We start from the raw sequence: 23,162 nt of genomic DNA on the forward strand, positions 1-23,162 counted from the left end.
AAGTCTATAGCGACGCTCCAGAGCCATAAATAGCGACGGTTATAGCGACGCCCGAGAGAAATTTTTTTTGGTGACAGGGCATTGAATGCCCTGCCACCCATCAACCATATTGTACTTGTTCACTTTTTAAAAAAAGTGCAAGGGTAGATAATAGACCCAAAATAATCACCCACAAGACGCATTGTTTGCAAAATTGACAAGCGTAAAATTGACAATTGTACACATCATAGGCAAAATGAATTGATTGGAAAATATAATAATGACAATTGTACAACATCATAGGCATAAAGAATTGATTGGCAAAATGAACTGCGGTGACAAATGTAATAATATACATGGTTCAAAAAGACGTATAAAATCCGTCTCATGATACATAAGCTATGAGAAACCCTAAACTAATGCTATCTAGCTACGGCTAAACTTACGTCGTCTAGTCAGACGTCTCATTGCGTCCAAGCGGCGTATCTGTCAGATTCTGCAAAAAAAGACAATAAGACAGCTTTCAATAAGTATAAACATATAACGACATTTATAAAACAATACAAAAAATAGAAAAGAGTAAACCCTAATACTAACCATGCCGCCGCGAGAACTGAGAATGTCCATCAGGCGTTTAAGCCCTTCCTGCCTGCGTACTCGCGCTCGTACGGTGTGGGATCACGTCCTCTCATCGACCACTGTCAAAACATACAAAGATTTCATTATGTTAGAATTAAAAAACTCATAAACCCTAAACTATCGAACATAAAGAGCAATGCGAAAACACTTACAAAATCGGCCTCAAATGATGCCCATCCACCGCTCCCCAAGTGGTGTAAGCTCCCTGCCTCTACTCGCGCTCTGGTTGCATCATTTTCTTGCTTCCACTTGTCGGGATTCTCGCGCGCTGCTTTCTTCGCATTCTTCCAATCTTCTTTGGCCAGCCAATCTAGCCTGTTCCACCCATGCTTGATTGCTTTTTGCACTTCGGAACGCTTGTGTTTGCAGTATTCGCGCATTCGAATCTTCATCAGGTCTTCATTGAAGCGCTGATCCCGTGTTGGAACGGAAAACTCATCATGAAGTATGCTGATGACTCTGGCTTTTAAATCACTTGGTACTTGACTCCATTTGTTTAGTATGTAGTGTCTAAACAGCTGAGAGCAAAGACCACGCATGCGCGAGATCACCTTCTTGCCGTCATCATCCATGATGATGCCGCCGCTGAAGTCGACGGAGTAAGGTAAGCCCTCTGGCCGGTGACACGCGAACCTGGGTGTCCCGGCAGGGGTCTCTAGCGGCGTGTCGATGGGGGTACGGACGTCAGGTGTCTCCACCGGCGTCTGGGCCCCGAAGCGAGGAGTGTCGAGCGGGGTGGCTCCTGGCGGAGTAGGTAGAGGTGTGTAGCTGCTAGAAACAGTTAGCCGTGCAAAACCTGGCGTAGATGGCGATGTTGTGGCTAGTGTGGGGGCGGACAAAGAAGGGGAGGATAAAGAGCCTCGTCGAACACGAGGCGGTGTGGAGGCATCGGCGGCGGAATCCCCACAACAACCGCCACCACCACCACTAGAGCGCCGGTGTCTCGTCGACACCGAAGCTTCGGAGCGCGCCGAATGCTCCGAAAGAGAGGGAGATGCGGATGCAGTAGGAACGCGCGATGATGCGCCAGAGCGATGACGCTCCACGTACCACTGTCTCTGCTGCGGTGACAAAGAAGAAAGAAACTCCTCATCATCCATACCTGCATTAAACACACGAATATTTAAACTTGATATTGAATGAATAGAGTAGATAATGACGCAAAGACCATTAAATACAATGACGTAATGACGCATATAAATACAATGACGCAATGAATTGAGTGATAGAAGAGGCAAGTCGAAAACTCATAATTTTCAATCAAAAGATGTGAGCGCGAGTAGAAAAGAGCGTTATACACCATGGAAGGTACTTAGAGAGCCAGATCTTTTACAACACGGAGCAAGATTGTTCAAATACAATATTTGTGGCTTTAAGAGATCTCTCTCTCATCCTCGCATAACTCATCATAACTTCCTATATCTATATAGAGCTCTCCGTTTAAACACATATCCTCTGTTTCATTTTGTAGCTCCTTTGCATGCACCCCATATAGAGTAGTAGTATCTTGATGCTCGTCTGGCACCACCGCAGCGGCTTCTGATTAAGCATCTTCTCTTATCTCCTCCATTGATGCCGTTGTGATTGGCACATGGTAGCCTTCATACGTCCTTACACTACGAGGGGCTACCTCTATGACGTACCACCAGTTTGATGTAGACTTTGTAGGATGAAATATTACCTACCAGAGCCACATAACTTACATGAGAGCTTTCAAGCACATAACTTGTAAAAGGGGGATGTTAACTATTTACATACTTACTTGTTCACAATGCTCGGGTAGTACGAAAGTGTCTCTTAGGTCAGTCCATTTCTTAGTAGAATCCACCTCAAGAAAACCAGACTCTCCTCTACGCACAGTAGCGTTGCGACCCTCCATGATTATTTTGAACCATTGCATGTCGATCAAGTCGACAAAAAATCCTCTGTAATCGATCCTTAAAATCTCTTGTAGCGTGCCGAAGTAAGTGAGTTCTGCCACCACAGGATCTGCATCAGAGGAACGTCGTCGACTAGACTGTTCAAATTTTGCCATGATTCCACAATCTTGAGTAAAACGCTTTTTGTCGATCCGTTCCACCCTAAAATGTCGACCTTTAACCATGCTGCTGTGTATGACTTATACTACAACGAACAAAGATTATGAGTGGCCGTTCAAACGTTTAGAAATAAAGTCACTAGCTAGTCGTACATTGCAAACTTACCTTGGTCGCGCAACCCCGAGAGTACTCCCACTCTTCCTCAATCACTTCGTCACCGCATTGTTGTGCGCTTTTCAATTGGTTGTGCAACCATCTTAAGCTCATGAATGTTGGTAGACTCTCCAGACCCGTCGGATAGTGCATCGGTGGTCGTCTTCCCCGTCTCCACTCGATTCGTGCTCTTTGTCGCTCTTGCTTTGCATCCTCATATTGTGAAATCCACTTTTGCATCACTGGATTGTGAAGCATGCAAAATCGGTTGATTTTAGCCTCTAGATCTTCCGTCATCTTCTTCTCAACACCGAGATTGCACATGACAATCCCAGATATGCGCTCATCATCTATGGTTCGCCATAGTGTGTCCCGGGCTTTATCAAATCCGTCTAGCCACTCTCCAATGTACACTAGGGACTCTGATACCAACCAACCTTCTGCCATGCTACCCTCCATAATGATATTAAAGTCCACATTTTATGCAATGATATTAAAGTCCACATTTTATGCAATGATATTAAAGTCCACTATGAACGTACCTGACACATTTTATGCCAATCGTGTGACTTCAAACCGGTAAGCTTTCCTTCTTTAGTAAAACACGTTCGGAGCGAGTGCATTACGCTAGTGGGGGTCCGCAAAGATCGAATGGTCTCTTTTACCTTACGTTCTTGGACTCCTGTGAAAATCAATGGTGCTTTAGGGAGTTTTATCGATCCATCAGACGCTGTTTGCGGCCAATATTGCTCCATATGATCCACATTTCTAAGGTCAACTCTGGCTCCCAAAGTATCTTTCTTGCCGGTCAGATGGTCCCATAGTAGATTACCCACATTCTTGAATATGTGCATTGGATCGAGCAAGTGATTGATCATGAGTCGGGGCCAGTATGGTAACTCGTATCATAGAGATAGTCTCTTCATCCCTGGAGGCAATCCGTCATCGCACATCTCCTTCTGCTCTAACCATGCTTGTGCAGACATCCTTGGTGGCTCTCTTCTCAAAAAGCCGTCGCGTGCTCCATTATACAATGGTGTATCGGCTTCACTTTTCATATCATCATAGATAAGCCTTTCTGAATCCATGATCGTCTCGATCATTTCATCAATCATGGGCTCAAACATTGCCTCGTTGGGAATGTGCTCTGCATGATCATCCCCCGAGCTGTCAGAGGCTACATCTTGTGGCCTCACATATGCTGCTTGACCAAAGCGCCTACGAACACGTCTATTGGGTTGCAAGATTGCTGCTTGTTGGCCAGCGTCAGAGTCCGACGAGTTATAATTGGCAACAACTCGATCTATAATAGATGGATCGAACTCGCCAAATTCACGAACGTGCTACAAAGAAACACGTCTTGTCCGTCGCACAGCATGCTTGCATTGATTACAAGGACATAAGACCCTCGTTGAGAGATAGGTGTTTCAGTTGGACGGTCTTATAACCTGGACAACAAATTTAATATTCTATTGGCATTCTTCGTCTTATCTCTCTCTCTCTCTCTCTCTCTCTCTCTCTCTCTCTCTCTCTCTCTCTCTCTACCTCACATTCTCTAGTCATGTCCAATCCCTGCACACCTCGGTCTAGAGGTGCACGGAGATCAGAACCACCGGGTTATAATCTCGTCTTTATTGGTCAATATCTATGTTTGTGGGTACAAGAAATCTACAGACCCACGTCTACATGATATTGCATGTAGTAAACAAAACCCCTTTGCCTCTTCTCTAGCTGTAGCACTTCACAGCATCTTAACATCTTTTCACATTAGATCTTTTCATTGTTCGTCTAACTCTAAACCCTAAACCGTAAGTAATTCTTGCGTGGACTCGATCTAACGTAAATAAACGTAAATCTAACTAAAAATAAACCTAAATCTAATTTAACGTAAGTCTACATCTAACCTAATCTTTAACGTCTTTTGGGATAGTTTCCTACGACGTTAAAACTCTCTTCTTCTTGTGTGTGTGTGTGTGTGTGTGTGTGTGGGGGTAAACCTAAATAAACCTAAGTCTAATCTAATATAACATAAATCTAAATCTAACGTAAATTATGTTATATTAAAAACAAAGAACTAAACTAACAGGGATTATAAGAACCTTAAAGCTGATTTAACACATAATTTTTCACATAACTCGGCAAGAGTTGGCATTCTCATCACTAAAGATGTGAGAGTTAACTTTCGGCGGTGACGCTGCCTCATCTCCATCCACATCTGACGACAGCAATTGGCCCTTTGGACCGTTCTTGCTCTTGTTACTAACTTTGAAGTTGCTGTTGAATGACTAGAGGTTGTCTAGATGGTCATTGTCGGGGATGTAGTGACTCTTGCCGCCCTGAAGATCCACCTTCTTCCCTATCTTCTGAAGACATTTCACCAGTACTTTTGGATCGACGGAGCCCACCATGAGTGAAGGCAGCAATACCCTATATTCCATTGAGGGCTTTCTTCACCCGCTTCATGCAGGCATCGTAGTCTATGGAGACCTAAATCTAATCTAATATAACGTAAATCTAAATCTAGCGTAAATAAACGTAAATCTAACTAAAAATAAACCTAAATCTAATCTAATTTAACTTAAATAAATCTAAATCTAATTTAACGTAAGTCTACATCTAACCTAATCTTTAACGTCTTTTAAGATAGTTTCCTACGACGTTATAACTCTCTTCTTCTTGTGTGTGTGCGTGTGTGTGGATGTGTGTGCCAATAAAAAGAGATAAATGGTATAACCTTTCTATCACCCATGCCAAGTATGATAGATTGGTTATGCCATTTCCCTCTTGAATAATAGGTCTTGAGTTGAACTCCTCGTCGGCTAGATCTTTAGGTCTTTTAATTTTAATTAGTTTCCTACGACGTTAAATTAGTTTCTCTCTCTTTCTCTCTCAATGTGTGTGCGTTTTTTTGTTTATGCATGTTTTCTCTCTCTTTTCCTCTCTCAATGTGTGCGTTTTTTGTTTATGCATGTTCTCTCTCTCTTTTCCTCTCTCAATGTGTGCGTTTTTTGTTTATGCATGCTCTCTCTCTCTCTTTTCCTCTCTCAATGTGTGTGTGCATTCTTTGTTTATGTATGTGTGTGTGCGTTTTTGTTTATGTTTGTACTCTCTCTCTCTCTCTCTCTCTCTCTCTCTCTCAAAAACACTATGTGTATGTGTGTGTGTGTGTGTGTGAGAGAGAGAGAGAGGGAGAGAGAAAGAGGGGAAGGGAACATGAGAGTGAGGAGAGGGAAGGAGCATACCTGGCTCTCCTTCCTCTCCTCGTGTGTGTGTGTGTGTGTGTGTGTGTGTGTGTGTGTGTGTGGAGAAGAAAGAGAGAAAGAGAGAGAGAGGGAGAGCGTTACCTGCTCCTTGCTTGAGGGCGCCGAAAAACTCAGATCTGATATCTGAGTTTTTGGGCGCTCTCTGTTTTTTTTTTTAGCCCAGCCGGCGTCGCTATGAGCGTCGCAAATTTACTTGTACATTTGCGACGCTCATAGCGACGCCGGGAAATTATTTTTTTTTGCGTCGCTGTGTGAGCGTCGCTAATATGAATAGCCTCTTATAGTGATATAGTCAATCGCACTATCCCCATTATGTCTCCTACATGTAAATCCATTGGTTCCACTCCAGAAAGATACACCATTGGCAATGAGCATACCCGTGCTATTACACATGTGTAAAAGTAACTTTCCATAGTGATCCGTCTCTTTCTCATCCATTGAAGAACGATCATACAAGTGAACTTCCTCCAACTCCTTTGAAATGTATGGCATATCAAATTGTTGAGTATCATGTTGCAATGTTTTTGTGCGAGCATTCATATCCCCAAATACAATAACATCACCTTCACCTTCAAATAAGCAATGTCCTCTTCTAAATCAAAAAATGGATAATCTCTATCCATGCAAGCATGTCATAATAATCAATATCTAATTCTCCTAAATGATTTTCTCATATTAAACTGATCATTTAATGTGGGGAAGTGCCAAGGGAGAAAAATCTAGAATATTGGTTAAGCTAGCAGACCGGCCACAGTAGGGATCCAAAGGAGGGAAAATAGGGATCCAAAGGGGGGGCCATCTGCAAAAGAGCCATGTGCAACAATGGGCTAAAAAGACCCTAAGGTTCAGCCCATTAAGACTTCCAAAATGCTAAGGTTCCAAAATTCAAAGGTTGTGTCCAAAGGTCAACCCTAGGGAAAATTGGATGCTTTGTGTGTGCCCTAAAAGTCTTTGCACATCCCTACATGGGAGGGGGCGAGCCCCAAAGGTAGGGGATGAGAGAGAAATCCACACACACACACACACACAAGCTCCCTTTACACAAAGGGAATGAGGGACACATGTCAGCTCCCTAGGCCAGATGCCCACAAGGTGTGCCCAATTCCTATTGGAAGACCCTTGAAGTGGACCAATGAGAATTAAGCTAGAGTAAATGTAGTTTAATTAATTTAAAAACATTTAATAAAAGAAACCAATGACAATTAAGTCTCCTAGAAGACTATTGGGCAGTCTCCCAAAGGGTCCAATGAGCATTCAGAAGCCCCATGGCTTGCCTGATTTCTATTGGCCAGGAGACAAAGGGGTCCAATGAGAGTTTAGTTTAATTATTTAATTACCTAAAGCTCTCACAAAAGGGGAAAGGGAGACACATGTCAGAAGGCTATCACTTATGCTGCTTAATACCTATTGGCTTGACTTGGGGAGGTCCAATGAGGCAAAAGCCAGACCTAATTAGCAGCTAGGGCTCGCCCAAGAGAGAGAGGGGGCTGATTTTTGCTTGGCATTGGCACACACACACTCACACTTGACCATGTGTGAAGGAAGAATACTCTATCTCTTCCCAAGCTTTAATGGAGAGCTCATCACCTACTCCAAGCTGGTGAGATAGAAGCCTACATCAACACTCTCTTGGCATGTGGATGCAAATCCAACCAAGAGCCAAGCTTCAATGCATGCTCATCTCCTCTACCAAGCTAATTACTAAGCTAAGCTATGCTAATATGAGTGATTATGTGAGGAGATGTACATCTTTCTCGTAAGATACTCCTTCTTCCTCTCAATCTACTCTCATACCCTGCTAGCTCTCACCATCTTCGAAGGTGTGTGAGGTCTTGGGTCTGAGAACGGGGATAATTCAAGTTGTGTTTGATTAAGTGTTTTGCTTGGTGTATGAAGCTTCCATCTTCATTGCACTAGCTAGTCTTGAAGGAACACAAAGAATTGTATTGTACAATGTCTCTCTTGATGGGAGAAACCATAATACAAAGCCTTTTGGAGGGGGGATCGGCTCCATGCAAATCCGGTCCTCAATTGTTGTCAATAGCTTAATTTCTCTCTCTTTTGAAAGTATTGTCGATGCTATCTAACTAGGTGTTATGCTTTTTGTCGCTCTCTCCACCCAAGCACTCTTGTAATTCTCATTAGAAATCTATTCTAATGAAATGCCCACTATGTTCATGCTAATTTCCGCTACACATAAGTTATTAGGCCATTAAATGTTACATTGGTATCAGAGCACAAGGTTTCTCTTTTCTTGCTCAAGAAGGGAGGTCCTCAAGCTAGCTACAAATGGTTGGTATTATTAATTGCCTGTGAGTAAGTAGAATAGGGATTTTTCAGCCTTGCAGTGCGCCTGTCTTTGTGCAGTTAACGGGGCATCACCGTCGAGAGCTATGGTCTTAATAGTGGAGTCCTACGGGGCTTGCCTACGGCTTAACCACTATTGAGCTATTAGAAGCTTGACAGGAGCCGGTGTTGTTTTAGTGTCGAAAGACCCTCTCTTCTATTCCTTGCAATTAATGGTATTCGAGCCGCGGGTACAGTAGCTTGAGTGCTTTTTCTAAAGGGGTAAAGAGGAGTAGCAACTAGGGCTTGAAGTGCCAAAGTATACCTAAAAAGTTTACACCTAAAAGTTGTTAGAATGACTGACAATAGTAAAGAGAGTGAAATTAATGTTGATAACTTTGATTTTGCTCATGAGCAAGCTACTAATGATGCTTCAATGCTTGTTAACTATCTTGTTTCTAGGCTTCAACAAGCCATGGGAAATCCATCTCTCCAAAGTGAAGTGCAACGGCAGCTCCGTGTTCACGGGATTCTCCAAGCTCATCACCATGACGAGACAACACCTAGGAAGCCTCCTTGTGAGACTACCAAAAGAGGTCTCTCTCCGATTCGGAAAGAAGAAGAGAATACATATGAAGGACTCAAGAATTTACTTCTTGATGATGCATCTCCTTCCCAAAGGAGAACTCAAGAGCCTCCACCGAAGGAACGAGAAAGAAGCGAGTCTCCCGCCACCTCGACGGAGATGGCTCCACGAAGACGGCGGGCTAAACGCTCTCCATCACCACCAAAGCGGAAAAGACCATCGTATTCTTCTCCTCACCACAATTCAAAGAGGGATGATAAAAAGCAAGAGAAGAAAAAGGCGAGAAAGAGGACACCCTCTTCTCCATCTTCTTCATCCTCTTCCTCTTATGAAAGCTATGGTGAAGACGACAAAGATCAAGACAAGAAAAAGACGAGAAAGAGGTCACCCTCTTCTCCACCTTCTTCAAATTCTTCACCTTCTGAAGAAAGTGATGGTGCAACTTTTGAACTATAAAAAAGAAGAGGCCATAGGAAATCCTATGCCGCATGGAAGAGGTCGTCCAAGCTGAAGAAATTCAAAGAGGGAGGGAAGAGCATCTCTTTCCTTACCTATGATGGCACCTTCGGTGCTACGGACAAAGTCTTGGCCTTTATCCAACAATTCAATGCGGCGTTTGGAGATGAGGGCTTCACGGAGTCCTCTAAGCTACGCCATGTAGCTATGGACTTTCAAAAGTCTGCCAGACAATGGTGGTCTAGCCTACGAGCCAACGGTGAAGCTCCACGAACATGGAAGGCTTTAAGAGCTTCCATTATGAAGCAGTTTTTGGCCACCGATGCCAAAGACAAAGTACTCACCGAATGGCGAAGCTTAAAACTCTCTCCCAATGAATCCATCCACAAATATGTAGACAAGTTTTGGGACCTACAACTCAAGGCCACTGTCTTCAAAAAGTTGGATTTTGGAGAGCAAAAGCAACAATTTTGTGCGGGCTTAACCGAAGAAATGGCGGAGTATGTCAACTCCCAAAGGCCACGTACCATATCGGCGGTAATACACCATACTATGGTGGCCTCTCGAATCAATTTCCAAACGGGGGGTAAAAGAAATAATAAGCCCCCGGAAAACAAGGGTTCCAATGAGCCTAAGGGGAAGGACAATGTCCAAAAGTCTCCTAAAGGCAATTCCAACAAAGCTAAAGAGAAGTGAGTTTACAAAGGAAAGAATAAACTCTCTCCTGAAGAGCTTGAGCGTTATCGTAAGGATAACCGGTGTTTCAAGTGCGGCGAACAAGGGCATGCGTACCGCGCTTGTCCCCAAAAGAACAACCGCCAAGATCCTCCTAGAGCTTCTTTGGTTGAAATCCAAGAGGAGGAGATTCACCAAACTCACCACAAAGGATCTCCTCTATGCCATGCTTGGGGAAAGGTAAGAGAACATGATGCTTTTATTCTCTTTGACCCTGGTTCTACTCACAATTTCATATCTATGGAGTTAGCCACCAAGCTAGGCATACAATCCTACGAGATGGGAGATATCCTACCCGTAGACAGTGCCTTCAAGGGGCAAGAAGCTTTAGTCACTCCCTTAATCAGAAGATTGAGGCTTCATGTCCAAGGCTATGTGGACAAAGAGAACTTCTTTATCTCTCCTCTCAAGCATGAGGATGTAATCCTAGGGGCACCATGGTTTGACCGCCTGGCTGCCGATGTTAAATTTCCTGAAAGGAGAATCTCCTTTAAGTTCAGGGAAAAAGACATGTATATAGATGCTAAGGAGATGGGTAACACCATCCCCATTGTACATACACCAGCTTTCAACAAGTCAATAAAGAGCTCTATTTCCGTGTACATGATTTTTGTTAAAGATTCTCAAAATGAACCTAATGCTTTAGCAAAAGAAAATAAAAGCAACCAAAAGGAATTAGAGTTATCCAATTTTCTCAAGGGGTTTCAAGATGTTTTTATTGACGACATCCCTTGTGAGCTACCTCCTAAACGAGGTAATGATGACCATGCAATTGAACTTCTTCCAGGAAGTTCACCGCCTAACAAACCTCCTTATAGAGTTTCTCAAGCTCAACAAGAGGAGATTATGCGGCAAGTGCATGAGTTAGTTGAGAAGGGCATGGTTAGACCTAGCTCATCTCCATTTTGCTCACCTGTGCTATTAGTGCAAAAGAAAGACGGCACATCTCGTATGTGTGTTGACTATAGAGCACTAAATAGGATCACTATCAAGAATAGGTTTCCCGTTCCACGGGTAGAAGACCTATTTGATAAGCTACAAGGATCGACCTACTTCAGTAGGATTGACCTAAAAAGTGGCTATCATCAAATAAGGATAGTTGATCAAGACATTGTAAAGACCGCATTTCGTACTACATTTGGTCTTTATGAATACATTGTCATGCCTTTTGGCTTGACCAATGCACCAGCCACATTCAACCGCTTGATGGAGAAGCTGTTCAGGCCTCATCGAACCTTCACTGGAGTGTTCTTTGATGATATTATCATCTACTCTAATTCATTGGAGGAACACAAGCAACACCTCCAAGTAATATTTCAAGTTTTACTAGAGAATAAACTTTATGTTAATCGAAAGAAAAGTGAATTTTTCTTGCAAGAGATTCAGTATTTAGGTCACATTATCTCTCAAGATGGCATCCAAATGGATCCATCCAAGTTAGAGGTAATAAAAGAATGGCCTAAACCAAGGAATCTTCATGAACTAAGAAGCTTTATAGGTATGTGTGCATACTATAGACGCTTCATAGAAAAGTTCTCACAAATTGCGGGACCATTACATGACCTAACAAAGAAAAGTGTTAGGTATACATGGTCTGCTAAGGAGAACAATGCTTTCGAAAAGCTTAAAGAAAAGCTTATCTCTCAACCTGTGCTTACACTACCGGATCTCTCAAAACCATTTGAGGTCCAATGTGATGCTTGTGGTGATTGCCTTGGGGCTGTTTTGCTCCAAGAAGGGCACGCCATAGCCTATGAGAGTCGAAGGCTCGACCCTGTTGAGCAAGCTCTAGGCATATACGAAAAAGAACTCCTTGCAGTTCTACATGCCTTAGACTCATGGAAGCACTATTTATTGGGGACTCCTTTCATTCTGCGAACGGATCACCAAAGTCTTAAGTACTTCATGACGCAGACCAAGCTCTCCGACAAACAAATGAGGTGGGCAAATTTCCTTTCGCAATTTCATTTTCATATTGCTCACATTGCTGGCAAGCATAATCAAGTAGCCGATGCACTCTCAAGACGACCGAGAGTGAATGCGGTTTCCATAGCAACTCATAATGATCTATCTTCAATGATAGATGAGTATGCTATTGATCCCGATTTTAGAGATGTGATTTCAGCCCTTGCATTAGGGAAGAAAGAAGAACCATTTACTTTACAAGATGGTTATCTTCTCTATGGCAATAGACTATGCGTTACTAACTCACTACGTGAGAAAGTAATGTATGAATCTCATGCTCCCCCATATGCGGGGCATAGAGGGATTCAGTCTACCTTAAAGGGAATTGAAACATATTTCTATTGGCCTACCATGAAAGTGAATATACAAGAATATGTTTCCAAATGTGTGGTATGTCAAAAGACAAAATTTGATAGAGGGAAGCAACTTAGATTGCTTCAACCCTTGCCAATCCCTAATTCACCTTGGGAGAGCATATCCATGGATTTTATCTTTGGATTGCCTAAGTCTATCCATGGGAATACAGGGATATGGACGATAGTAGACAGGTTCAGTAAACAAGCTCATTTTATACCTGTCAAAAAGACTATCAAAGCCCATCAAATGGCAACCCTCTTCATTTCACAAATTTTTAAGTACCATGGCTTGCCAATGTCCATAGAGTCGGATAGAGATCCTAGAATGACCAGTAATTTCTGGAAGGGTCTCTTTGAGAATTTAGGAACAAGGTTAAACTTCTCTTCAACCTATCATCCACAAACTGATGGCCAAAGTGAAATAGCTAACCTAACCACTCTCGATCTACTAAAAGCCTATGTAGCGGAAGTTGATCAAAGATCCCAATGGGAGAAGTACTTACCCTTAGTAGAGTATGCTTACAATAACACTGTGCATACTTCCACAGGAAAAGCACCTTTCGAGGTAATTGAGGGAAGATCAAAAAGTCCCTTGCTACTTAAGGTACATGGGAAGATCTTCGCTGCAGATGAGTATAGCCGAGACCTGCAAGAATCTTTCCAAAAGATTAAGGATGCTATCTCTATCTCACAGCAAAGGCAAAAGGCTGCTGCTGACAAGCACAGAAGAGCCCAAGCCTTTAAAGAGAACGATTGGGTCTTGTTAAAGTTCCCCAAGGCTCTATTAAGGCACACGACGGGTAAGAATCCTACGGGCCACCAAAAGTACTATGCTAAACTAGCAAAAAGGTACTATGGTCCCTTCCAGATTCTTAGGCCAATCAATGAGATGGTCTATCAACTTAAGTTGCCCAATCATTGGCTCATACACAATGCTTTTCATGTGAGCCTATTAAAGCCTTACAAAGGAGAGCCACCTCAAGAACCACCTATTGAAGACCCACCGGAGATCGAGGACCAAGAGGAGGTGCTGCAGCCCGAGTCCATTCTCCGACATGAAGACAGACGATATCTTATTAAGTTAAAGAATTATCCTTTCGAAGATGCTAGATGGATGCAAGGAATACAATTAAAGGATAACCTAAACCTTGTCAATGCTTACAATGCTTCCCAAGAGTAAGCAAATGTACAAAATGTTAAAAATGAACAAAATTTTTGTCTTATAAGACTGTCTTTTTCTTTATTTGTGCACAAAAATGAAGTAGTATGCATGCTTAGATCATGTTTGCGGAGACGACGTCTCCCAAACACCAAGTAGAGCTTGTCACTCTACTATGGAAGACTGATAGGACTAATGTGCAGACATGCTTACGGCAGCCTCAGGCTCTCAAGCGCCAAATGGACTAGTCATCCATTATGGAATGATGTCGTAGGGTAACATAGGGATCCTCTACCCGCTAAGAAAAGGACTCATGAATATGCTTTATCTTCTCTACACCATAGTCGAGGACGACTATGATTTCAAGAGAGAGGTAATGTCATAATAATCAATATCTAATTCTCCTAAATGATTTTCTCATATTAAACTGATCATTTAATGTGGGGAAGTGCCAAGGGAGAAAAAGCTAGAATATTGGTTAAGCTAGCAGACCGGCCACAGTAGGGATCCAAAGGAGGGAAAATAGGGATCCAAAGGGGGGGCCATCTGCAAAAGAGCCATGTGCAACAATGGGCTAAAAAGACCTAAGGTTCAGCCCATTAAGACTTCCAAAATGCTAAGGTTCCAAAATTCAAAGGTTGTGTCCAAAGGTCAACCCTAGGGAAAATTGGATGCTTTGTGTGTGCCCTAAAAGTCTTTGCACATCCCTACATGGGAGGGGGCGAGCCCCAAAGGTAGGGGATGAGAGAGAAAGCCACACACACACACACACAGGCTCCCTTTACACAAAGGGAATGAGGGACACATGTCAGCTCCCTAGGCCAGATGCCCACAAGGTGTGCCCAATTCCTATTGGAAGACCCTTGAAGTGGACCAATGAGAATTAAGCTAGAGTAAATGTAGTTTAATTAATTTAAAAACATTTAATAAAAGAAACCAATGACAATTAAGTCTCCTAGAAGACTATTGGGCAGTCTCCCAAAGGGTCCAATGAGCATTCAGAAGCCCCATGGCTTGCCTGATTTCTATTGGCCAGGAGACAAAGGGGTCCAATGAGAGTTTAGTTTAATTATTTAATTACCTAAAGCTCTCACAAAAGGGGAAAGGGGGACACATGTCAGAAGGCTATCACTTATGCTGCTTAATACCTATTGGCTTGACCTGTGGAGGTCCAATGAGGCAAAAGCCAGACCTAATTAGCAACTAGGGCTCGCCCAAGAGAGAGAGGGGGCTGATTTTTGCTTGGCATTGGCACACACACACTCACACTTGACCATGTGTGAAGGAAGAATACTCTATCTCCTCCCAAGCTTTAATGGAGAGCTCATCACCTACTCCAAGTTGGTGAGATAGAAGCCTACATCAACACTCTCTTGGCATGTGGATGCAAATCCAACCAAGAGCCAAGCTTCAATGCATGCTCATCTCCTCTACCAAGCTAATTACTAAGCTAAGCTATGTTAATATGAGTGATTATGTGAGGAGATGTACATCTTTTTCGTAAGATACTTCTTTTTCCTCTCAATCTACTCTCATATCCTGCTAGCTCTCACCATCTTCGAAGGTGTGTGAGGTCTTGGGTCTGAGAACGGGGATAATTCAAGTTGTGTTTGATTAAGTGTTTTGCTTGGTGTATGAAGCTTCCAACTTCATTGCACTAGCTAGTCTTGAAGGAACACAAAGAATTGTATTGTACAATGTCTCTATTGATAGGAGAAACCATAATACAAAGCCTTTTGAAGGGGGGACCGGATCCATGCAAATCCGGTCCTCAATTGTTGTCAATAGCTTAATTTCTCTCTCTTTTGAAAGTATTGTCGATGCTATCTAACTAAGTGTTATGCTTTTTGTTGCTCTCTCCACCCAAGCACTCTTGTAATTCTCATTAGGAATCTATTCTAATGAAATTCCCACTATGTTCATGCTAATTTCCGCGACACATAAGTTATTAGGCCATTAAATGTTACAAAGCATAAAAGCAAGAATCATGATGAGGAATGTAACAACCGGCCACAAAAATGGATGCTCTTTTTGGTGTCATAATTTTAAGCCATACATAACGTTTGTACTTGTCATCTTTCACAATTGATACAAAATCTTCCAATCCTTTTTTAACCATACATGCTATCCCTCCTTGTCTTCTTCGTTGCTTAAGATTCTTTGACCACATCAATGAATGTACATTGTAATTCTCCAAGCCGTTAATCCTTTGTGTATCATGCTCCCAAGTTTTAACAAGAAGTACAACATCGGCTTTGCTTGTTAGTTCGTCAATGCCAACCCCGTCATTCCCTGGGTATCCATTACAATTCCAAAAGCATATTTTCAATTGTAACTCGGTCTCATAGGTCACACATCCCTATTTTCTTGAGGGACTTACCTCCTCCTTTGGACACATTTTCTTTATGAGAGATCTCCTTGTTTTTCTTATTCTTTTCCTCATATGCCTTGCGTCGCATATTTTGTTACTTAAGAGAGAGAGAGAGAGAGAGAGAGAGAGAGAGAGAGCACCATCCTCCAAGCTCACAACTCGGAGAGAGAGAGAGAGAGAGAGAGAGAGAGACCCACAGTCATGCGCCACTCTTATAAACCCATCGCCACCCATCGCCTCTAAAAGAGGTTTCTAGAGACACACACCCTCCCGTGGGCGGTTCCTGGCAATCGCACAACAACATTCTGGAAGGAGGGAAAACGCGACCTCATGCCGAAAACGGTATCTCCTCTGGATTCGTCACTTTTGCAATGTCCACAAACGTGTAGACATACTTGGCTCTACTTTATTTTAATTAGATAGAATTTTCTTAGATTTTCTTTGCTGCCCTTGTTTGCACCATAGCCATCACCAACCAGATGGTCGGATGTACCTAAGCACCATGCGCCTCTTTAGCTCGACACTACGATTGACCTCGCACACTGCATGACATGTTTCCCCCCTAGTTGCACAATCCATTCCCCTCGCTCGCTAGTTTGAAGCCGCATACTCTGCAAGTATGCCTTCTGCAGAGTATGCCTTCTTCCCTACATACGTCAGGGAGAGAGAGAGAGAAAGAGAGAGAAAGACAGAGTCTCTGCACTCCGTAGGTCTGCATTCTTCCCTAGATACATTAGTGGGGAGGGTGTCCCTCATGGCCAGGGAGAAAGAGAGAGCGCGCGCGCGGCTCTACTACCCTTGCAGATCTGCAGCCCCGGGCATGCCTTCTTCAATCTCTCTTTTTATGCGAAGGCTCTGCCGTCTATGCCCCAAAGGGTAGTAGAGAGAGATAGAGACGGGCCGCAGTTGGTGCCCCTGTAGTAGATGTGCAATAGCGACGAATAGATTGAGAGAGAGAGAGAGAGAGAGAGAGAGAGAGGGGGGGACCATCTCCTGCACATCCCCCGTTGTCCTTGGCCTCCTCCAAATCCCACCTCTGTCGGCGATATGCTCTGCACCTCCGCCCGCTGTCCTTCGCCCCCTCTGAAATCCACCTCTGTTGACGCGATGGTTGGGCACCCTTTCTCTCCTTGCTCCCTTTATTTAAAAAATCTCTTTCTTCATCTCTCTCTACTCCCACCTTTTCCTCTGTCAAATCCACCAAGGATCTTTTGAGATTCGCTTGCAAATGGACCCTATTTTGGGGCTTGTTTTTTATTGCAAAACTCACCATAGTAAGCAAGCCAAAAAATTTACAAGAAGACCCTTCTCCAAAATTGGGCCAGGGTATCCACAGGGACCAAGAGAAATATCAACCACATCCATTGAGAAGACAGTACATCGGCTGCTGAGGGAGCCACCCTACCATAAAGAGAAAAGCTTACAACTGCAAACAGGGAGAGTCGTGAGCTCCACCATTAAACCCATCTGGAAGCCTCCACCACAAAGGAAGCCAACGGTGCAGTTTTTTTTGCCACCGAGAACCACACCTCCATCGAGGAGCCAACAAACCAAGGACAAAGAAAGACTATTTGCCAAAAAGGAAGCAGATCTAGTCACAACAGAACCAAGCAATGGAGAATCGAAGCGACACAAACGGGCCGCTTTTCGAACGAATCGTTGCACCATCACATGGGAACACAGAAGGAATCGGAACCAAGAACACCATAGGCCCTTCACGTCGATGCCACCGACCAGAGCAGCTCTGCCACCGCTACTACTATTGCCGACATGCAGCGCCAGGAAGGAACGCTAAGAACCGGTCTCCGATATCCCTCCAGAGAGGGTTGGGAGGAAGAAATCTCCCAAGGCCAAAAATCAAAGGAGGGTAAGATGATCAAGAAGCAGACATGGTCCCCCCCCCCCCCCCCAACATCTCACCCAACAGGGCAACTTCAGACTGACCTTGCACATGGCGCTATTGACAGCAGAGCCCCACCCAATGCCGCAGCCAGCCTTTGAGATCCTGCTCCGCTTCACTCGCAGGCTCCACGAACTCCTAGAATGCAACAGATCCCTCGCCGTCCTCACTTTGCAAAATCTTCATGCGGTCTTTAGTAATACTTATTTTCTAGGGTTTTTTTTTGGCAAAATCCACAATTAGGTCTCCCCAATCTCGAAAAAATAAAAAATAAACTCAAAACATATTAATTTTACTACTCCCTACTCGCTCCGTGTAAAAGAAATTCAAATCTTCAAAGATTCTCATCATTAATCCAAGCAGCAAACCATAGAAAATTGCATTAATTTTTAAGAAAAAGTAGAAAACAACCCATACGAACGATTCACGAGGCGATTTTAATTTCTCGAAACAAAACGACATGAACACTGCATTTTTGTTTAAAATTCATAACCACAACAATTACAATACCTTCTTGTGTCAATAAGTTTGAGAATATAGATAAAAATTGTAATTACGAATGTCCCATTGCTATAAAATCTATTCCAGGTGTTACAAATGGAAATTTCTAGATGCTATGTTTCCTAGACTGACAGCTATTGCATTCAACCTATTCAGTTGTGACTTGAAAGAAGCTATTTCCCTCGACAAAGCGTTTATTTGTTGTTGCATTTCTGCAACCTGGACATCAGTAGCATTAAGTTGCACATCTTGCAGCATGTCTTTGACACTCTGTGTGCAATTGACTATGCAAGCACGGAGAGTGTCATTGTCGTCTGCATTGGCACCACAGAGCTGTCGCCAGATCTGCATAGGTACTTCCTCTAGTCTTTGGAATAATACGTCGTCTAAATTATCATGTTCACTATGATCCGTTTGCGTTCCCTCATCTTCCACAGTAGGCTCTGTTGACTCCATGTCGCGCACCTACGAGAGCCAGCATATAAAATAAGAAGCCATCGACAAACAAAGCAAATGCAGCAGAAGAAAGTTCTAGCAACATACCTAGCATGCAATAACGTCAGTTTTACTTCTCTTCAGTAGGGGAATGAAGTCACTTCCAATGACAGTGTCAACGTCGTCGTCGTCGCTATCAGATATGTTTACCACTTCCTTCGTTGCCGTATTCTCCCCTTGCTCCCTGTGGTTCACAAACAGAAATAATAGCACCAAATAATTAGGCCGTCACCAAATAATAGCAGTTAATGGAATACCTTTCAATGTTTTGCCATCTGTTCAGGAACCAATCCAGACGTGGGTGAGTGGCACCCTGGAGTACAAAAATGTCGAGTATGTCATTGTACGTCACTGTACTCGGAAATGCCATGCACTTCCATACAGCAGCAATTTTACGTTGCTCCATTCCACGCCCTTGGTAAGGTGTAACCAACTGGACGACGAATAGTACTTACCGCTCTTAATTATGCGGTGCAAAGTACCGAGGAAGTCATGACCAAATGGGTGATTCAAGCTATATTTCCAATACATGAAAGCCCTATCAAACACATTAGTGTTTGTCAAGCATACTTTATTTTTCAGGTCGTCTGCCCCATGAAGTGTGTAAAGCTCAATCTCTTTATTAATATCATCAGGAGATATGTTGTGGCCAACATTCTCAAAATGATCTTTACCTACATCTTTTAAGCAGTAACCAATCATTCCTTGAAATGTATGCATGTTCTTTTGCTTTAGTGCCCCGCAAAGAACAGTGGCCCCTTCAGGCGATTCTCTATCCCATCCCAAGTATGCTTTCACCTTTTTGTTGACCGCTATAATAGATGTGGACATAATATGCACGACCATTCGGAAGTGCAAGTGGAATACCGTTCCGCCATGCTCGATGGAACACATTCCAGCAATAGTCTCTTTCTCTAGGAATTATTTCAACAAAGGAAGCAAGCCAGTGTCTACGTCCGCCCCCCCAACAGAGATAGTGATACTTAGCTTGAAAAGCCTCTTCGGAAGCCTACTCTCAGCTGCGAGGAGCTCCCCCTCGGTCTTCCTAGGTCTACCCCTACGGACCAAAGAGGGAGATGCATCTCCACTAGCGCCAACCGAACGTGCAGCTTTCTTCATCCTCACCATGGTAACCTACAACATTGGACCCTCATGAACACAAACCAAACGAACCAAACCACGCTTCACAAATTAAACCAAGCATGAGATTTTACTACTTCATGAAATTATACCTTTCATACCACTTTCTCGATGCCGCAACTAATTTCTGTCCGTTGTTTGAATCACGTGCCGTCTTTCGTTTTCGTGTAACTCTACGTGAAACACCTCCAATTGTCCTTGATGTGACTGCAGGCAAATACAGTAACGTTTAATTTGAAAACCTACTGTACACGAAGACTGCCTACCTGCTTGCGACGATACCTTTGATTCCACTCTCAATTTCATTTAAATTAATCGAATCCCCTACTAATTTCCTTTACATAAATTCAATCACCCTGTGTGTGTGCAGGTAAATAATCACCTACTGTGTGACCACAGGCGAAACATAACTGAATCACCTACCTGCTTGAATCCCCTACTTGCGACGATACTCTACTAATTGAATTTACATAAATTCAATCACCCTGTGTGTGTGCAGGTAAATAATCACCTACTGTGTGAACACGAGCGAAACAGAACTGGGCGAAACACATACTCTACCTCCTGCCGCTATCAACTGCCACACCCACCTTAAGTCCTGTTGCGCAACAGTGCGACCTCTGCCGCTATTGCCTGCCTGCCTGCCACGACTCTGGCTGCCTGCCGCTAGCGACTGTCACACGTTGACGTCCTGCTGCGCAATAGTGCGACCCCTGGCGGGACTCTGGGTGCCTGCCGCTAGCGACTGCCACGCGCTGGATTAAAAGCATCACCGCATGCAAGTAGCCAACCTAACCCATGCGAACTCACCTTCTACCGGCGCGAACTCGGCTTTTGGCAGCACGAACGCAACTTCATAACTAGCGACGGGCGGGACTTGTCACTAAAAATAACAGCATCGCCTTTGATTCGAGTCTCCATTTCATTTAAATTAATTGAATCCCCTACTAAGTGCATAAGTGAAGGGTGAGTTTAGGAAATGAAAGATAGATAAGGTGGATAATAAAATTACATGATATGGCGTGCTTAAATCAAGCCACGAAAGCATAGACCACGGCTGAAATGGGAGCCACCCATGCGCTAGAGTTGTTTACCTCTATCGAGTCTGAGGCTGTATGGCTCACCTTGTGAGTTCCACTCACACCTCTATAGTGAAATCAATCTTTTAGCTAGATCGTGCTAACGGTTCTTGCGAGGGGTATCTTTGAAGATTCCAAGAAATGGCAGACATCCAATTGGAAAAACAAAATGTCAAAACCTTAGGCAATATGAAGTCCAAGCACGAAATCTTTGTATTTTTTTAATAGAATGCTTATTTGACCAGCGAAAATTCTGATTAATACACCAAAGGAAAGCTAAGGGTTACAATAATAAAGAGGGAATCTCCCAAGATGATTCAAGAGGTAGACAGGGTAGAGCAAGCACTAGGTATAATATAAAGGTCGTCGTTTGGTCAATATCAATACATCATAACCAATCACTCAGAAAGGAGATAGAGTCGCTATTACCTTATTTTCATGCTCGTTTGGTTACAAGAGATAGAGGCCTTTCTACAAGCTACACATCTACTAACATAGTATGGCGGAGTACATAACCTTTTACACGTGTCTCTCTCTGCAAGATGAAGGCTAAACGCCAAGTGAGATGAAGGGGAGCGGAAGAGAGAGAGAGAGAGGCCGCCGAAGGCGACCGGCAGTACTCGTAAGTCTTATAGGTGGATACACCTCCCTAGGCCATAAACAACACTTGCATATTCCACATCATGTACATAACGCACTCTTTTTTTCTAATTAAAAAAAAAGCCAAACACACAATCGTGAGTAGATAAATTGTATTAATTAACCATATATATACATATCAGCCTCAAGCTTGGAACGAGCCTTGAGGGATCATGCGATATAGCAGAGCGCTAACAAGCACCCCGAGGATGTAATCCAAAGCCAGACTACTCACACCAAATGGAACAGACACCTTGCACAGCTTGACCCCACTCTTCTTTTTCTCCATGGTAATGATTAATTCCTAGCATTCGAGGATAATCTCCTTGAAGCTTGTTGAAGCGATGTCCTTCTCAACAATTCGATGGTTCCTGACCTTCCACACGTGTTGAAAATAGTAGAATCTAATAGTTTGAGTACACACCAACATCGCTTGGTTTTTCACCGCTTTACTTCCTAGGAACAAATCGTCCTATGAAACCCTATCTTCCATTTCCTTTGGACCCACTTGCATAGCTTTTCCGCGAGGCCCCTCATTGCAAAAATTGGAACCATTTCTCGATTTGTTCGTATCATCCTTGCGCAGGGGCCATGCTAATCTTCTCTGTACCATTCCAATTTTGTACATAAGGCACTCTTATACACATGTCTTATCATGTTAATCTAATCCAACCCTACTGCTTTGTACAAACATTGTCATTCTCTCTCTCTCTCTCTCTCTCTCTCTCTCTCTCTCTCTCTCTCTCCCTCACTCTCTCTCTCTCTCTCTCTCTCTCTCTCTCTCTCTCTCTCACACACACACACACACACACACACACAGGGAAAATTGGTAAACAAAGCGAGTACGCTAATGGGTCTTCTTGAATAATTTCCAAATAGCTTGAGGAATAGGGAGGGTTATAACCATTTGATCCTATCGATATTTGTGCAATGAATAATTAACTCTTTTTGCACTAGCGTATTCGGTTTACCGAACATAGGCATCAACTCTGCTAGTAGATGCCCTTATCTTGTGTTTGTTAGGCTGCACCTTTTCTCTTGACGTGACTTCCCAAAGTTGAAATTTTTCGAGATAAAGCTCCGTCCTAATCTTTCATACTTTGTAATTAGTGCTGTTAAGTTTGTTGATGATGTTGGTGTACCTAAAGTGTGTCGATAGTAGAAGGTGGCATAGACAGGAGTATGTGGGCCTACAAGCGCATGCTTGGATGATAGAGCAAGTGTAGGCAAGGAGATTTGCGGGTGTATGCTTAGAGTGGTGTTTGAGGACAAGAAGGCGCTACTTGGGGCTAGACAGGTGGGTTACTCAAGGGGTACAAAGGGCTAGAGTTTTGTGGTAAATTGTGGTTTTCAAAATGCTCTCCCATCTGGTTGAAATGACTCCTCAAATGGAGCCATGGAGTGCAAGATACACGAGTTTG

General features: G+C 43.3%; 2 protein-coding genes and 1 non-coding gene across 3 annotated transcripts; all 3 read right to left on the minus strand.

Moving 5' to 3' along the window:
• Nucleotides 1-235: 235 nt before the first annotated feature.
• Nucleotides 236-18,065, minus strand: LOC147421386 (uncharacterized). The gene is made up of 4 exons (XM_086503437.1): nucleotides 17,932-18,065; nucleotides 771-1,720; nucleotides 577-677; nucleotides 236-475 (listed from the first exon to the last, which is right to left on the minus strand). The coding sequence occupies exons 2-3, from the start codon at nucleotides 1,716-1,718 to the stop codon at nucleotides 606-608; spliced, it is 1,020 nt and encodes a 339-aa protein (XP_086359563.1). The 5' UTR covers nucleotides 1,719-1,720; nucleotides 17,932-18,065; the 3' UTR covers nucleotides 236-475; nucleotides 577-605.
• Nucleotides 18,066-18,478: 413 nt separating this feature from the next.
• LOC147421387 (uncharacterized) lies at nucleotides 18,479-20,011 on the minus strand. Its single transcript, XM_086502420.1, has 3 exons — nucleotides 19,141-20,011; nucleotides 18,947-19,067; nucleotides 18,479-18,853 (listed from the first exon to the last, which is right to left on the minus strand). The coding sequence occupies exons 1-3, from the start codon at nucleotides 19,287-19,289 to the stop codon at nucleotides 18,479-18,481; spliced, it is 645 nt and encodes a 214-aa protein (XP_086358546.1). The 5' UTR covers nucleotides 19,290-20,011.
• Nucleotides 20,012-22,281: 2,270 nt separating this feature from the next.
• On the minus strand, nucleotides 22,282-22,382 carry LOC147421388 (U6 spliceosomal RNA). Its single transcript, XR_015186904.1, has one exon. It is a non-coding gene; the product is annotated as a U6 spliceosomal RNA (small nuclear RNA).
• Between the last annotated feature and the right edge of the window lie 780 nt (nucleotides 22,383-23,162).

Source organism: Adiantum capillus-veneris, chromosome 27 (assembly GCF_014529385.1).
Source record: "Adiantum capillus-veneris isolate H3 chromosome 27, ASM1452938v2, whole genome shotgun sequence".
Lineage (NCBI taxonomy): Eukaryota > Viridiplantae > Streptophyta > Polypodiopsida > Polypodiales > Pteridaceae > Adiantum > Adiantum capillus-veneris.